We start from the raw sequence: 18,264 nt of genomic DNA on the forward strand, positions 1-18,264 counted from the left end.
AGTCCTATTCCCAAAAGAAAAATATTGCGAGGGTTTATGAATTGGAGCAGCAAATCAGTGATTTTGAACAAGTTGACTTGTCAATGCAAGATTATTATGCTCGTTTACATGATTTTTTGAATGAATTGAGCCATCATTAGCCCATCCAATACTCATTTTGGGCAAAGGAACAAAGAGAGAGACTAGAATAAAGGAAGACTCTCGATCTTTTGAGGGGATTTAATGTGAAGTATGAATTGATTAGGGCAAATATTCTCGATGGAGAGACTTTACCATCGCTTGGTACTATTTTTTCCTTTCTTTAGTGTGAAGAAATTCGGATAATGGCAATTTTTATAGGTGAAACTGAAAGATATGCCCTATTCACAAGTTCTAGTGGTAATTGAGGTGGAGGATGTCTTGGGAGTTGGGGTGGAGGCTGAGGTGGTAGACATGGCCAAGGAAATCCCATATTTGATGAGAAGGACAAATTAAAGTGCACCCATTGTGGGAAGACTCAACACACGAGGGATACATGCTAGGATCTTGTTGGACGCCCAAGATGAAACGTTTCAAGGGCAAATTCTGCATCAAAAAGTGAAAGTACTGTTCCGGTTATTCAAGGGCAGCAAAATATCAATTTCTTTCTAAATTTTTATTGCTTATTTAAAATATTAATTGCTGCCAAAAGAGAACATAATATTATAATATTTTAGAATGACTAATTTTTTGAAATATTTCATAATATTTTAATTTTTAAAATTATTAATTATTCAGAATGTTTTGTGGGCTGCACTCCTGACCTAGGGAACCCTAGTTAATTGCCCTTGGGGCCTTTAGTTTTAACCAAATGGAGCTTTGTCATGTATAATTTATCACTTGATTCTGATTAAGCTGGGATCGAGCTCCCCCACATGTTGTGATTGAGATCCCCAGATTTCAGGGGCACACGGACAATGATCCCTACCTTTGGGAGCTTCTTGCTTGTCATGATCCCACGTTCTTCATCCGGATCCCGTATCTGATCCCGATTCTGATCCCGATTCCGATCCCAATGACTTTGATTTCGTTTATAAAAATATTATGGTATTTTGTATGGACTCAAGCAGGATACTAATTGTCTAATGAAATTCAAACCTACCTTTGGGAGCTTCTTGCTTGTCATGATCCCACGTTCTTCATCAGGATCCCGTATCTGATCCCGATTCTGATCCCGATTCCGATCCCAATGACTTTGATTTCGTTTATAAAAATATTATGGTATTTTGTATGGACTCAAGCAGGATACTAATTGTCTAATGAAATTCAAACCTTCTTTTCATTACGTTATGATTCATTTTCGACTTTGTCCTCCAACCCTGGCATAAAATGGAGTTGTAGAGGGGAAGAATAGGACATTTTCAAGTTCGTCATTGATCCTCTGATCTAATTATTTGAGACCATTGGGATGAAGTTGTTTTAACAATAATTTTCATGGTCATTCCATTACAGGTACGTAACTACAATTTACATGATCATTCCATTACAGGTACCTGTTTTCAATCGTCACTATCCTTTGCAATTTTTTTTTTTTGAAGATCTCTTGGACGTCTCTTGGTTGGAATGGCACTTCTCATGTTAGTTGTTACTTGATGCTTTTGTCTCTGTCATCATTGTTTCTTTTGTGAATTGTATTGCTGCTCGAACTGGTTTATGGATTGCTCTAATAACTGTTTTCTTTATTCTTGGGATAGTCTTCTCTCTATATGCATTGATTCACATCTTTAAACGTTTAATTGTTTTGACAGTAATAACAAATTTGAGAATGCATGTGTGGAGTTTGATGAAGCCAACCTGAAGCCAACATATAAGATACTCTGGGGAGTCCCAGGTATTTCATAGTTTCATCTTTAGTCCCATTCATGTTCTGAGTTTGTCGCACTAGAAATGAGGAATGCTAGTTATCAGTACCAACATTGGCTCATTTGAAGGCTGTGACACAGACTTACAGATATTCACACACTTATGTTTACTTTTGTATTGATGTCACAAACATCCTTTTCATTCTTGTGTCTGTGACAATATGTTGGAAAAATGCTACCAGGAAGAAACTGTTCTAAATTAACGTCATCTCTGAAGTTGAAATCTTATTTGCATGCAGAGTTAGTCACTGGGTGGTGATGTTTCTTTTCTCATCTTGTAACTGTATGTTGAAAAAATATTATGAGGAAGAAATCATTTGAAACTAACAGTCTCTACATTTGAAGTCGGATTTTCATGCAGAGTTGGTGGCTTGGTGGTGAGATTTCACTTGTGAAATGGGTATTGTGTCTATGTAATAAACTGTAATTAATGGTTATAATTAAATCAGTACAGTTTATTTGACTGACCTGAAGTATGGGATGTTGGCATTTCTTATATGAATCCATTGGGTCTTTGGTCTGTTTAAAACTTTTAGGGCTCATCTGGATGCTTCCCTGAAACATGTTGCTCCACTGTCAGGGTAGCTTTTGGTTAACAGCCAGTTTGTGACAGGGTAACTTCTTTGCATGCCCCTTTAGATCTCTATCTGGGTGTGAACCTATACCAAAAAAGCTTCTCACTTGCAAAAAAGTTGCATTTTGTTGGAATGATAAATGGATTTTGCCAAAGCACATGTGGCAGTCAAACTAGCTAGAAATGTTTTTGAAGTTGCAGACTTATGGATTATATTTTCTGCAAGATCACCTTGGACTGGTATGATGAAAGCTTCCTTGCAAAGATTCCTGCATAGAGACACTGTTTTGGTGCTCTTCTGAAGCAAACTCTTGAAAAGGCACTTGACCAACTCAATAGAGCTGGGAATTGAACTAACGAAATGCACGTACATTGATAAACAAATGATGTCTATGGGGAGCCCCATTTGGGTAATTTAAGTCAAAAGATATAATGCCTCTGAGTGTTTATATGTGGCTTTAAACAGTTGAAGGCTTGATTTGTGAGCTTCTCTCTACTGTTAAAATGTAATACATGTGTAATTATGGTTAAGTATTCTTGTTTGTTGAATGCAGTGGGATAAAAGTCATTACCATCCATGTGCATGTAAAGGATGTCATTGTTGCAAGGAAGTTCTAGTCAAACATAATGTGTATCAAGATATTCCTAGTTTAGAATCAACAAGAGAAACTTGGCCCCTTAATGTTTCCCTGCAACTGACTAACAAATACTTATATAAGGTACAAAGCCCCCCAACTAATGTTTTTTTTTTTGGAACTTATCATTTTATTTTTATTTGTATTTTAATTTTTTAAACTCAGAGCTCTCCCAACCAATTATTACAGTTCCACCTGGAAATCCTAGGTGTCGGCCACTCTGAATCCTTAATTGTCTTTTCATAAATTTTACTATTGAGGAAAATAAGTATGGATGTGGTTTCTATAAGGTCCAGACTCTATGAAAATAAAATAAAGCGTCACCTCAAATTCTCGTCCGGAAAGTACTTTCAGTGACGAAAATCTCTATGATGGCTGTAAAATCAATTTCCAACGCAGACAATAAAATTTGAAACTCAAAAAATGATGCAGATCTTGCGGATCTGTGAACACTTATTTTTAAAGCAAAATGGATGGTCTAGATAATTTGTTACAATATACACTATTTTTACAGCTTGAAATCCTAATTTTTTTTCACAACCATAATGTTCAAGTCGAGATGATCAGTGTAAAGGTTTTCCAATGCTTGACTTGCAATGTTCGATGAGTTATGAGGTGAGGATTTAATTATTTTGATAGGGCTGCAGCCCTATCAAACCATTTTCCAATATGTATAGCTATGCATAATGTCATTTAAGGATACATCGAAACATACATAGATAGATAAATGTGTGAGTGCATAAACATATGAATTTTGATGCAATGTATTTTACATTTATAGACAACTGTATCAATATTTGATATTGATATCTAGATTTGCATATGATATAATGTATTTATATATATATATTATGATTTATCTAATTAATAATGCGTATCTGTAACGTAAATGTGACATATAATATGCATATATAATGATACTGCGATGCATTCAATAAACGGTGCTTGCATAGGATTCATTAAACATACATATGATGTGTTGGGATTGTATCTATTGCTGGAACTTAGGTATCCTACAGTCTGCTGGCACCTCCCCTGCTGTCCAATGTCAAGAAAGGACAGCTAGGCTGTTCATTCCTTGCTCAAAGGCCATCAAAAGTTTTGATGGATTTTGACCGGAGGATTGAGACACCCCAACCATCAATTGTTGATATTGGTTGCTGGTTTGTTGCTAACAAAATTCAGGAAACCGAAAGTGCTAACAAGGACTACTTTCTTGTGTATTTGTCACATGTATTTATTGTGAGGTATATATATTATATGTATTTCTATTATAAGTTTTCCTATTTTCCTTCTTTTTGATCATATTTTAAAGAACAAATACAGTCACACAAGAGTTGCCTCATCTCATGGTGTCCATTTCATTCGTGGTGATGACCTAGATGGATGTTAAACTATAACTTTTGGTAGTTAGCATAAAACCCAGAATCTCATGGTGTCCATTCCATTCGACAAGCATTCTCACTTGGCAGTTAGCATAAAACCCAGAATCCTCAATACGACTATATAGGATGCCATATTCTCTGGCATAAGTGTGATATTTCTCCATTATGATCTCTCGATGTGCTTTGCTTAACAAAATCCTGTGTATGTAGAAATCTTTATCTCCAAGGCTTGCATGGACTATCTTGTTGTTATTGACTTATTTTAGTACTCATTACTCTCTACTCCATTCAGGCCCCTCACGAGTATTTATTCTTTATAATTATCTACATAAAAAGTCTGGTGTCTTTTTTTTTTTGATACTGTTAACCTTAAATTAAGTAAGAAGATGATTATAAGAGACCTAGGCAATCCACAAGGATGGATGCTCTAGGGAAGAAAGTAAAAAAAAAGAAAAGAATCCAAAAGCCTTCTTTTTGAGGGTTACAGTATAGAAACAGCAACCAAGAAAAAGAAACTGATCTAAAAAGCCTGAAAAAACCAACGATAACGATGAAGCTTCTAAAATCCCTCCATGAATGTCGCTTCTTTAGCTTGGGCGTTTGCTTTGTGGTTACCTTCCCTCCAGGTATGCGTTCATGAGACGACCATATCCCTGCACAGGTAATGAATCTGATCTAAGAGATGCGCAAGGGACCAGGGTGGGGGTGAAGAAGGTGTTCTTTGGGTCCACGATATGGTATTCTGCGAATCTCCCTCAATCGAGACAGAGTTCAGGCAGATTGGTTAGAGGAGCTTGAGTCCTTCCAGGAGAGCTATTGCCTCGGCTTCCATAGAGTTGGCATGGCCGATGTGAATGGAAGTGGTAGCCATCGTAGCACCAAGATGGTCTCTAATGATGGTTCACACTCTGGATGGTCCTGGATTACCGAGGGAACATTCGTCAAAGTTAAGCTTAACCCGGCCCTGTGGTGGGGGATCCAAAAGGAAGCCCGAGCAAGGCGTTTGCGATTATACCCAAGTACTATGCTCCAGTCCTGGAAGAAAGCCGAGGTGGAGACTCCTTTGAAGTTGTGATGATTGGTTGCCCAGAAAACAACTGTGGATGTGATCTTGGTGAGGATTTTAATCCACAGGGAGTATTCTCCCTTGAAGATTCTGCTGTTGCGTTCGATCCATAAAGCCTAAATAGTGGCCGCTACCATTGATTTCCAAAGTAATATCCCTGGTTTTGACCAGGGGAAGGGCTGGATGGATGGAACATGCTCAGGTGTAGCCCATTGGATATTGAAAAGATTGAGAATTCCTTCCCAAAGGTTGTAGGCATAGGGGCAGTGCAAGAATAGATGGTCATTTGTTTCCCTTGTTGCGAAACATATGACACATCGATTAGGAAGAGGGACGCCTTTATGTTGTAATTGATCGACTGTAAGCATCCTTTGGGAAAGGGCCAACCACATGAAGATCTTAATTTTCAGAGGAGCAAAGGAGACCCAAGCCTGTGAAACAGAGGAAGTAGGAGCTGCAGGTACTGTTGTAACCTGAGTTAGGCTTTGGTAGAATGAAGATACTAAGAAGTTCCCGGAACCTAATGGGGACCAAATAATACGATCGGGACCAGAGTGTGCTAAAAATATGGCTTGGAGCTCAGCCGCTAGTTCGGTCAAGTGGATAACTTCCGGTTCATTAAGATCCCTTTTGAAAACAGGTTTCCAAGATCGCGAAGACCCTGCCAGTATCATCTCGTCAGCTACAGTAGCCCCTTGACTATGGGCGAGAGAGTAGAGATATGGGAACCTGTCCTTGAAGGAGTATGGCCTAGCCACAAGTCCTGCCAGATGCGGTTCCCCTCTCTCAGGTGGAACCTAATTCGAGTTTGGAAAGTTGGCGAACCTCACAAATGGACCTCCAAATACTGGAGGATCTATGGTTTGGCCTGCAATCTGATATTCAGGGTGAAGTCGGTAGTCGATATTTGTGCTTGAGGATATTGATCCACAACTGATCCCTTTGGGTCGCCATATGCCAGCTCCATTTGCCAAGAGCCAGATTATGCTTTCTAAGGTTTTTGATTCCGAGCCCTCCCACTTTATTAGGGAGGCAGAGTTTATCCCAGGCTATGAGGTGGAACTTGTTTGTGGACGCCTCCCCCGACCAAAAGAACCTTCTCATTAACTGTTCGATCCTAGCAATGATAGCCACAAGCATATGGAGCAAGGACATTTGATAGGCTGGTTTGTTGGCAAGGGTAGCGTTGATGAGTGTCAGTTTGCCTCACGGAGAAAGGAAACAACCTTTCCACCTAGCTAGCCAACAATCGACCTTCTCGACTACATGTGACCGCAATCTCTTTTTAGGCTTGCCCGAGCAAAGAGGCAACTCGAGGTATTTGAGGGGAAGGTCTTCCGTCCCACACCCCCAATTGTCAACAAAACTGTTAAGAGAAGTCCGGTCTACATTGATCCCCATCATTATGGATTTGTCGAAGTTTACTTTAAAACCCGTGACAAATTCAAAACATCTGAGAAACAGGAAGAGATTGTGGATCTTTTCAGGATTGGCGTTGCAAAAGACCAGGGTATCATCCGCATATTAAAGGTGCGTGACAGTAGGCCAATGGTGTTCCACAGTAAATTCGTGCATACGCCCAACCGAATACATTCCTGGAATGGATTGGGTGAAAACCTCGGCTGAGGTTGCAAAGAGGAAGGGGGTCTCCTTGACGCAAACCCCTGGTGGAAGGAAAGAATCCTTTGGGGGATCCGTTGATGAGGATGGAGAAGTGTGGATGTGAGTATCCGTTGATGAGGATGGAGAAGTGTGGATGTGAGTATCCGTTGATGAGGATGGAGAAGTGTGGATGTGAGTATCACGCTCTCATCCAGTTTCTCCATCTAGCTCTGAATCCCATTTTGGATTGGGTTTCTTCGAGGAGGTCCCAATCTACATGGTCATGAGCCTTTTCCTAGTCAAGCTTAACAAAGATTCTTGGTTCTTTGGACATGTATCTTGAGTGGATGCATTCATGAGCTACTAGGGCCCCGTTAAGGATCTGGCGGTCTAGGGAAATAACTTCTTTGAGGCGGGAAGCCAAGACCTTGGCAATGATTTTGTAGGTGGAGTTAACAAACTAATTGGTCGGAAGTCTTTAAGTTGAGAAGCTCCTTCAACCTTGGGACTCAGATTATGAATGTAGCATTCATGGGTCGGTGGATAACCCCCCCTGGAATGGAATTCATCGAAGAGAGCCAGGAAGTCCTCTATGAAGACATCCCAATATTGTTTGAAAGGGGCTATAGGAAACTCGTTAGGCCCAGGGGCTCTGTCCAAGTTCAGCTAAGATAAGGCAGTTAAGATTTCGGGCTCGGTGAAGGGTCTTTCAAGCCAAAAAGCTTTATCGGTAGGTACTACCTGGAAGGAGAGGTCCCCCATGGTAGTTCTGGGGCCGACAGGGGCGGGAAAGAGATTTTTGAAGTAAGAGAGGATGTGCTGTTCAACTTCTTGTGGTTGGCCTATGAGATTATCCCTTAGCAAGAGGTGCGAGATAGTGTTGTCTCTAAGCCTGCAATTAGCAGTCCTGTGGAAGAAGCCAATATTGAGGTCCTCAGCCTTCAACCATTTGATACTGGAATGTTGGTATCAGAAAATTTCCTCTTTCTGCAGGTGGGATTGGTAGAGAGTTTTAAGTTGATCTTGTGTTGAAATTTTTGAGTCAGATAAGGTCCTCGTTTCCTCAATGTTGTCCAAGGTCTGAATGGCCTCAAGAGTGGCACCTTTTTGGTGTCCGAGGAACCCGGAAGGCTTTGACTCCAAGTTTTGAGGCATGCTTTAGGTAATTGTAATTTGCACTAGATTGTAAAACTGGCCCAGCCAACTACTGAGTTAGATAGATCCTGCCACCAAACTGGGAAATGAGATGCAAGAGAAGGTTCTTCCAACCATGCTAATTCGAACCTAAAAGGTTTTACACCTCTCTGAGCAGGATTAGTATCAAAAAGTAAAGGACAATGGTCAGAGGTAGGCTTTGGTAAGGCCAAAGAGTGAGTCCCATGGAAGGTGGAATCCCTGTCAATAGAAACCAAGAACCGATCGAGTTTAGAAAGGGGCATATTGGTGGAGTGATTGGACCAAGAAAATTGGGCTCCTTGGGTGGGTAGGTCAAGAAGGCTGTTCAGGCCAACGAAGTTTGAGAAAGCGGTCATAGCCGTGGTAATCCTGGAGGAAGAATTCCTCTCATAGGACTATCTGGTGACATTGAAGTCCCCCCCTAAGCACCAAGTCGGGTGTGGGAGGGAGGTAGCAAGGTTAAGCTCGTCCCAAAGTAGTTGTCTGTTTGAGTCGATATTGGGTCCATAAATTGCTGTAAATTTCCACTGTAATCCATCGGGTACCCTAGAGAAAAGGACAATCACCGAATACTTGGCTGTGTGGGAAGAGGTTAAGGTGTGGGCCGTAGGATCCCATATAAACCAGATGCCCCTCGATTCTCCTTCGGCGGGTAAGGCTGCCAATTGAAAAGGTTGGCATCCCCACATGTATTTGACCTGAAGCAAGGAGGGGTGGGGTGACTTAGTTTCGGTTAGAGCCAGAATAGTGGGCCTATGCCAGAAGCAAAGGTCCCTAACTTCCTGCTTTTTGTGGGCTAGTTTGGGGCCCTTGGGTATTCCATGATAGAATCAACATGAGGTTGAGAGAGAAAGAGGAGAGTTCTGAAGGAAACGTCTCACTAGGAGACCCAAAGTGGGTGTCTGAGTAATGCAAGGGGAGGAAGAGGGGAAAGAACGGTTTGTCATAATTAATGCTGCAAGCCAGATTTGCGAGCTTGCAGCTTCCTTTCTTGCTTACTCGAAAGCGAGACTGCACACCGACAGTGAAGAATTCATGGACAGGTCTGTCAGGTCCAAAGTGAGGTAAGCCCATCACTTGCATAACATCGAGGATTTTGCCTTGGCCTCAGTCGATGCCATTAATGTAGTTAGAGTCCACCAAGGGTGCAGAGAGAGGGTCCCCCATAGTATCAATCGGCTGAAGGGAATCAGAAGATGTCGTCGAAGCGACAACTGATGGAGATAGTATGGCCGGCAACCCCAGAGAGGGGAGCCCATCTGCTGGAGTTGGTCGAAAATTGCTTGAAGAGATGCTAAAGGGATTCAAGTGAGGTGAGGTCCCAGGGTTTGCGAGGAGGAGGGGGGGGGGGAGAGGTGAGCTATTCCCCGAAGTGACAGGGGAGTTAAAGAGAGACACAGGGGAGGCAACATACTGCAGAGCTGTCGAGTGCGCCTATGTGAGGTTAGGTAGAGGTTTCGGGGTTTGGGAGGTGGAGGGTGTATAAAGGGAAGAGATTGGGAAAGCAGAAGGGTTAGAGGGTTGGGATCAGTCATGGGGAGGGGTGGCACTAGATTGGGTTCGGGTGAAGAAGTGGTTAGAGTAGGGTGAGAAGCTAGGGCAGGTGGAGGGCCAATGGGATCAAGAGAATCCTGGTCCATCATAGGGCTAGGGGGAGGCAAGAATAGGGGGAGTAAGAAGACCAAGGGAGGTGGAATGGGAGGACCAGATTGGATATAGGTGATGGGTGCGTCGTGATAAGGCGAAGGGGGGGTTGAGATGAGAATGGAGTTGGTGGGGGAAGGCTGACAAGGATAGGGATTGAAATGATGATGGAATCACCACTGAGGGGGTCGGCAGCGTAGCCAATGAGCACAGGTGGTGCAGAGCCAGGGTTAGCTAATTGGTGGGGGTCCACGTCGTCCGTGGTGGTAGCTTATTCCTCAGCAGTGGGGATAGGGTAGTTGTCTTCCTCGATGGACACTTCCGTTTCGGCCCCGAAGTTGTTGAGCAGTGGCGAGGGTGGGGGAGAAGGTCTAGCGCCAGAAAGAAAAGGGGATAGAAAAGGCGCTGGAAGAGGATGGGGGTTGGGAGAAGGAGAAGGTTACGAGGTGGACAAAGGACAAAGGCATGATGGCAGGGGCTCCTAGAGGCAGGGCAATAAAGGCTTGGGTACTGCGTGGTGGTTGGTGTTAGGGTTCGACGGTGCAGGATGTGAAAAGGAGTACAAGGAGGGTGGTACAGAGCCAAAAAGGATGGGCGAGGAGGTGTGGTGGAAAGGGTAAGTGTCAGCAGGACGTGAAGTCTCGGGGGGAGAGACAAGTGTGGGAGTGAAGGTGACAGGAGTAGGTGAAGGCTGAGGACAGGTGTCGAGAGCTATTGACCGACAAAAAGGGGGAGCTAAGCTCGAGGCGGGGGCAGGTGGCAAGGTTGAGGTGTCCTTAAAGAACACAGGATTGGCAATGTCAACATCGAAAGGTGGCTAATGTGAGGCTGAAATTAATGGGGGGTACATGTCCTCCAGAGGGTAGTTGACTGAGGCGGTGGTGATGTGGGACATTGGTTCCCGGGCGCGGGAAAGTGGCTCATAGCCATTTGGGGAAAGAGACGGCGGGAGTGGGGGTGGTGGAGGTGGGGGAGGCGGAGCAGGGCGGCGAGAGGGTGGCAGGTCCCCTTGAAGAGGAGGTCGTCGAAAATTTCGGTTGCGACGGTCCTGTTCGCGGTCTTGGCTTTTCCTAGAGACAACAATCCATTGCTCTTGAAGGTTGGAAGCCAGCAAAATCTGTTGAGATGGACCGTGGCATGGTGGGTCCTCCGAAGAGACAAAGTGAGGGGCAGGGGGAGAAGCAGCTGACCAGGAAAGGAAAACCTGGTAGAAAGCTCCCGCAACTTCCAGTCAAAGAAAAGGGGGGAGGGGGGGGGATTCTATGAGCTTCGAGAACATCTATGATGAGCAGCAAAGACCCGAGCGGTAGGCTCTGCATGGACTGCCAGTGGACAGCCACAAAGGAGCTGCAAGCATTACCAATGGCTTTGAAGGTTTCAAGGCACCATCCATGGAGAGGGATGGTGGAGGCCGAGAGCAAACCTTTTGGCGATGGTAGGCCCCCAAATCGTCGGACAATTTGGAAAGCTGAATAGTGCCTCAACAGAAGCGAACATTGGAAGCTCTGCTGAGGGCTAGGCGGCCCCTTCCTCAGAGGGGAAGGAGAAGAAGAAAGACCCGTTGGAGAGTTGTCTACACTTCAGTCCTGGTTCCTTCCATCCTTCTTTGGCTCAGCTTTCAATGCCTTTGCGGTCGTCTCTTTGAGGCTGAAAGGCTCCACCCAAAGAAGATATGAAGAGTCGAGCAAAGTTGGAGGAGGACTATGAAGGGATGGAGATCAGGGGCGAACTACCGGAGGAAGGGGGAAGAAGCGAAGAAGATTGCATGTTTGCTTTCTTTTGCAGATATTATTATAGGAAGTCCTAGATGGTGAGTTTATTTGGAGAAATAAAAAAAGTCTGGTGTCATCAGCATCATCCCCTTTATCTGAATGCGCCACCACGAGGAAATAACACTGCTGTCTATTAATGGTTCCTCACTTGGTCCATTTGTACCTCAGAAATCTTTCAACTTTAAATTTGGAGAGATGACCTATTCTGATTAAAAGTAACTTGGGTTAGGAATAGGAGTTCTTCCTTTTCAAATTTTATTTAATTTGGCATTGTAAGATTAGTTTCCAAGATATTATAACATTCCCATGTCAGATTGTGTCAAAATAGTCTAGTTCTCTGATGTATAATTGAAGCTGTAGTGCTATTTAAAATTGATACACAAGTTATACTGCACCTGAAATTACTATCCGACCTAATGCTACCAAGAAACACCAGTTTCTATGCAATGTTTTCTTGTGGCCACTGCTAAGGTAATTTTTGGTCTCGAGAAAGCATACTTCTTTGTTTTAATCTGTGTTTCAAGAGTGCACTCTTGCAAACTTTTGTTCGATGTATTGAGCACCGAAGCTTAGTGATGGAGATGGAAGAATTCTGTATCTCAAATAACTCCATAAGCAGAAACAAATGTTTAGAAGTTCGCATCAGCCAAGGGACTCAGCCCTTGGCTGGGGTGATGTATTTGACCAAGTTTAAGTGGACTCAGACGTCTCTTGTACAGGTAAAAAAATCCCTAGAATTTTCTTAAAAAATATAAAATAAGAACAAAGTCAAATAAAGGTATTAAAAGTAAAAACCAAAAGCAACCTCAGAAAGTCCAAAAGAATACACTTACAAAAGCATAGAAAAAATGGATTTTAAAAAAAGGGGCATTTTAAAAAATCCAAAAATAAAGAAAAATCCAAAAAAATACACTTACAAAAGCATAGAAATAAACAATAGGGATATTTCAAAAAATCCACAAAATATAAATAAAAATAGAGATTATGGCAAAAAAACACTCATCAATCTATACAAAAAAATCTAAAATCATATGCAAAAAATTTGTACAACATACTCGTATTTTTTACAAATTTTTTTGAAATCTTTCTATGTACCTTGAGTTGTGCACACAACTCGAGGTAACTCGGCTTCGCCCATAAGGCGAGGCTGAGTTACTCGCCCGAGTCCAAGTGGACTCACTCGAGTCTTGTAGCCATAAGCATTTGGAGCGCCCATGTAGGGGCTTGCTTCCACCCTACAATCTCGATCCCACGCTCCGAGTGACTGGATCTCAATTCCAGACGCTTCCTTGCGTATTTGGATCTCGTACCTTATGGGAACTCGATTCCTATTATTTGGGAACGAGTTTCCTTACCAAAGATCCGCATGCCCAAGATCATGGCTCCAATATCATTCGTAACTACGATTCCATCATACTAGGAATTGAGTATCCTATACCATGGGAGCGAGCAACACCTACAAAGTTTATTTTTTTCGTATGTAGTATTCGATTTTGCTCAATTTTTCTACGATGTACACATTTTGCAATGACACTTGTGTCCAATTTTAAAGAAAGGCAACTAGAGTAGGGACAAGATTGGAAGGAGGTTAAAGAGTTTGCTGTGTTGCAGTTTTATTGTGAGGTAAGGTCATGATGAACGCACTTCATTAAGATAGGAAGAATGTTTTACAAAATCTGTTAATGATGCATTTCAATAGAAATGCACCACTAATGCAAGAATGAACCCAACAAGTCATAGCTGCCACCTAAAACATTTAACGCAACCTGTGAATACCGATTATAGAATGATTTGTAGTCACCATCTAGGTTTTTAAGGGCTCGATATGTGTCACAAAACTCAAATTTCAAAATTTTCTTTAAAAAAAATCATCTAGCAATTGCTATATGGTTCCCAAAATTTTACCCTAAAACAATCAACCTAGTGTGGTGTTTTGAGTGTTTTAACTGGGGGAGTAATGCACAATATGCTCGTGCATGAGCACAATACATGTACTCAATCGTCGATTACAAACTTAGTCAAAATGGGAAATCTAGCCCATCCTTGAGTGTCAATAGTATAGACTTGAGAAGGTTAAATCTTGCTCAGCATCGAGTGCCAGTTTAGAGAAGGGTATTGTATAATTAAGGTGTAGTGGTGTACTGTATACCACAATAATGTTGTTTACTGAAATTGGTGTGAAATCATGCTCCAATGCATCACGATAAGGTTTTTCATTGAATTTAGTATGATCATGCTCCAATGCACCCCAATACTGTTGTTTGCTAAATTCGGTATGACATCATGCTCCAATAGCATACAAAATTCAAAGGCAATCTCAATGCGATGATTTTTTATTACATTAATACCTTGGAATCGTGGATTTGGAAACAGTTAAACATGCTATCTAATGGAACTCGCTCCCAGTTTATAATATATGGGAATAGTGAACTCCGAAACCCTGATACTAAGAACGACACAACGCGATCCCTTTTGGTAGGGAACCCTCTCCCGTCGAGATAGCAATGCGCTCTCGTCGAGATAGCAATGTGCTCCCTAGAAGTCATGGAACTCGCTCCCATCCCCAGGCCGTGTATGGAGCTCACTCTGCCGTCCAGGGAACTTCGAGCTAAACTCGCTATGCGCTCCCGTTCCCTTTCCCGAAACTTCTCACATTCTCGTTCCCAGTAACTATGCTTGTAACATGGGTAGAAACAGTTAGGAAACAACATGTGAAATCAAAGTCAAGCTCTCCATCGTTGTTGGAATATTGGTTCCTATTTAGTTGCTAAAGAGAACCAATTATAAAATAGCAAGTAATTTCATATTGGTTTTAAGTTTTTAGGGTCAAATGCAACCCCTCGATTTCATTTTTGGGAAAATTTCAAATACCGCTGATCTCACACAAGATTGTGTACATAGATAGCTACTATGACATAGATGAATACAACCCCAAATCAAGTGCAAGAAACACAGCACAAAAAAAAAAACATTCCACAATAGCACATGATTTACGTGGTGTACCTCAAAGAGGTTGCGTCCACAACATCGGCAAATCCACTTGCAAATCTTCCCTTCTAACCTGTTCTCCTGACCGAACAACACTGTTGATCAATCTCCCTATTTCCCACTGCAACATCGCTTTTGGGAAGGGAAACTTGAGATTACCACGAGACTTTTTATTTTGGAGTGGAAACTGGTCAAACTCAGTACTCCTCGGAAAACCACTTCTCAAGTTTGGGGGTCATGCTTCTCTCCCAAGAGGTCCTCCTATCTCTCTGTTGGAGGGTCTACCTCTCTTTCTCTAGAAGCCAATTGTTCCCATAGCCCCTAATCAGGTGACCCAAAAGGAGATGGGTCTACCCTCTAGCTGATCCCCTTCTATAGAGATCATTAGGGTTTTCTTCTTGGTCCTGATGATCACCCTCTTTATATTTCTAAGCAGCGACCATAGTACCTTCAGATTTTTCAGGAAAATATGTTGGTAATAATTTTGGCTATCACCAAACCTAAAATAAGTTATCCCCCAATCAAATTGGCTTGAAATACTTATGACATGAGATACTTATTAAAAGAGCTTTCTTCTTGGAATAATTAAATGTTCATTTTATGAAATGCTAGAATTGTATGGTACTACCTCTTCAGTTGAATGTTTCCTCTATTTTAGTAACTTTCTATACTGCAACGTTTTATGCGAGCCATTTTGTTTATCCTTTCACTTTCCAGGATAACGCACTAATGTGCTCCTCTGAGGTGATTCGTTGGATTACTACAATCTATATTAGTGGATTTACCTATCAAAATAATATATTGATGTGCTTATTATCATTTTTTTACTTGAAGGACGTTCAAATGCAATTAATATTGCTGAAAGACTAGGATTGCCCCATTCTATATTGAATTGTGCCCGTGAATTGTATGGAACAGCTAGTGCTGAGATTAACAAGGTATACTTTATTATCTCCTATATATTGAATTGTTTCACATGGGTTTAAAATGTGTATCAGATTTTATTCTTTTTCCAGTTCTTCTTGTTTTGGCAATGTATTTGTTCTCTTGTTGGAAGTTCTAGTTGACCTCCATGTTCTGTTTGACTGAATGCAATAATGAGAGAAATTAATGGTGTATATGTTTGAAACCATAGGCATACTTTGGCAATGATTTTGCAATGGCTTTTGTCAATCGTTTATGGCAGTCACCATACTCTTCTAGTCACATTTCATGATTTTCAACATGTCTTTTGTGTTGAAGGAGAAATGAATCAACTTTTGTTCTTAGCCTATGAGATTCAGAGAGCATCATATCCTATGAGATTCAGAGAGCATCATATTTGTTAGAACTCAGATTTAAAGAGGATCCGATTTCTTAAAACAATTTTTGATCCTATTAGAACAACCTGCAATCATGTTCCTTTGTATGAATGAAAGTTTGGTGCCTGAGAAAATAGTTCCTCATAGTTCGGATCATACTCATGTGCCCTTTATACCAACTTACGTTATCATCTTGTAGTAAGGTCTTAGCCTTATAAATCCATTTTGAATGAGATTCTTTCCAGGTGGTAGAGAGACCAAGTCCCAAGTATTGTGTTTTCCAAAGCCTAAAGATCCTCACTGTAGTAGTTTTCCAACAATCACATTTCACAACCTCTTTACAATTACTTAGTTCAAAAATAGGAGATAAAGATGTAACAAGAAGAGAATGATAGACATGCAGACTTAAAACCATAATGAGTAGGAGGAGTATAAATTGTACCAGACCTGAGAAAATAGTCAACTTTTTTTTTTTTTGTGGCCTTGAAGGGCCTTAGCTTTTGTATTACCCCATGTAAACACTAACGCTACTAATGACATAAAAGAAAGACACCCCAGTTTGAGTTGGAGTGTGGATTGGCCCAATGGGTTTATGGCCAAAAGGGCTTAAAATGGCAAGTGTACTGCAGGACTCTCTCTAGGGTTTACCTCTTTATCTAAGCTGATTAAGTAAAGAAACCAAGCGTCCCTGGGCTCCAAAGACGCATGAGGTCTGGTACACCATGCCGAAGGGTTTATGGTTATCCCTTGTTGAGGTCGTAGTGCACACGATGGTTGTGAGCCAGGAGGAATATGTAATCCCAGGAGAAGGTTGGAGGCTTGTGAGGGTAGGGGCCAAAACCTCAACATGCACCCATGATAACCATTTGGAAGAGCACCAATGGGGTCTGCGCATGCCTCTGCTGAGAGAGGAAACCCACAATTGGGATTGGTGTACATGCTTGGACTAACATGACTTGCCCTTAGGGGTGTCTGAAATCCATAGCAACATTATTGTCTATCTGCATTTTGGCTAACTTTGATAGGCCACCATGAACCCCTATAAGAGAGACAAATAGGTCATGGGCTATGTTAGGTTAGTCTAAGAGGTAGAGCGTGATTGTATGGTTAGCGCACATGGAATGCGTGGTTATGAGTTGAAGCATCATCCCATGGCATACCTACTCTTTCAAAATTTCCAATATTTTTAAAGTGTGTTTTTTTAGGAGACTAAATGATTGTCTTTCTCGAGAAAACCTTAAAGTTATTATGTTTGTATTCTCAAAGGAGAGGAGGGTCTATGTGGAATTATACTTTTTGTCTTCTCCAAAGGACTATTTGGAATAAGACTTTTTTTCTCTCCAATATATGGGATGGAGACATTTTAGATGCTGGTGGGCCACACTTGTGGCAACCATGATCACATGAATTCTGAAGTACGTCAGGTGGGGCCCACTAGCCATTGGACCCACGTGATAGTAAAAGCAAGAGGATCATTGGGTCCCAATGGCCATAGGTCCGATGTGACAAACTAAAAGTCCTCTTTGGTTATTGTCAAATTACAAAACCTAAAAAGGTTAGGATGTCCATGTATTTCTGACTCCTTTTGAACTTTGAGAATATCAAAGCAGGTGACAAATTGTTTTTTGGAAAAAGATTGCTCTTTAAAGAAAGAATTAATATTTTAGAAAGATTTTTAAATTCTAGTGATAGTGGTAAATGCGAGTAAGGAAAACAATATTCCTCTAGGGCAGCACCTGCTAGTAAGAGAGAGAAGAGGTTTCCTCTAGAAGGATTTACATGAGAGGAAAAACAATGTTGTCTCTTGGGCTTCATGTGACAGACTAGTCTTCAAGGGCTTCACATGGGAGAGAAAGAATGTCTCTCTAGGGCATCCTCGTGAGAGTAATGAAGCTATCTCCAAGCCATCCAAGTAAAGAGAAGAGATGGTCTCTCCATCAGCTTCACTTGAGAAGAAAGTGGATCTTCATTCTATCCACGTCACTGTGTGTGTATTTGAGAGAGAGAGAGAGAGAGAGGGAGAGGGTGCTTCAGGGCTGCACTTATGTGGAAGAGAGAGATTTGCTACGGACTGCTTCAGGCATGTGAAAGAGAAAGGGGTTCCTATGTGAAAGAGAAAGAGGCTCTCTATAGGCTGTTCCACATGTGTGAAAGAGAAAGGTGTTCTCTATGGCCTGATCACATGCAAGGTGAAAGAAAGAATGAGATCCTTAGAGGGCTGTATGTGTATGTGAGAGAGAT

At 41.8% G+C, this 18,264-nt stretch overlaps 1 protein-coding gene across 26 annotated transcripts in view; it reads left to right on the plus strand.

Annotated features, from left to right (window-relative positions):
- Nucleotides 1–18,264, plus strand: part of LOC18436430 (DNA mismatch repair protein MutS, type 2) — a 64,656-nt gene that overhangs the window by 31,228 nt on the left and 15,164 nt on the right. For 18 of the 26 annotated variants that reach the window (XR_016040682.1, XM_006846450.4, XM_088846644.1 and 15 more), the window contains 2 exons: nucleotides 1,767–1,849; nucleotides 15,557–15,660. Coding sequence is in view for 17 of the 26 variants with exons in the window: in XM_006846450.4 (XP_006846513.2) it covers nucleotides 1,767–1,849; nucleotides 15,557–15,660 (187 nt within the window). In the remaining 9 variants the exon portion in view is untranslated. Of the gene's footprint in view, nucleotides 1–1,470; nucleotides 1,508–1,766; nucleotides 1,850–15,556; nucleotides 15,661–18,264 lie in introns of all 26 variants that reach the window. The other 8 variants (XR_016040678.1, XR_016040680.1, XR_016040683.1 and 5 more) reach the window with 3 other exon arrangements.

This window comes from Amborella trichopoda, chromosome 9 (assembly GCF_054954075.1).
Source record: "Amborella trichopoda isolate Santa Cruz 75 chromosome 9, AtrichopodaSantaCruz75HAP2 v2.0, whole genome shotgun sequence".
Lineage (NCBI taxonomy): Eukaryota > Viridiplantae > Streptophyta > Magnoliopsida > Amborellales > Amborellaceae > Amborella > Amborella trichopoda.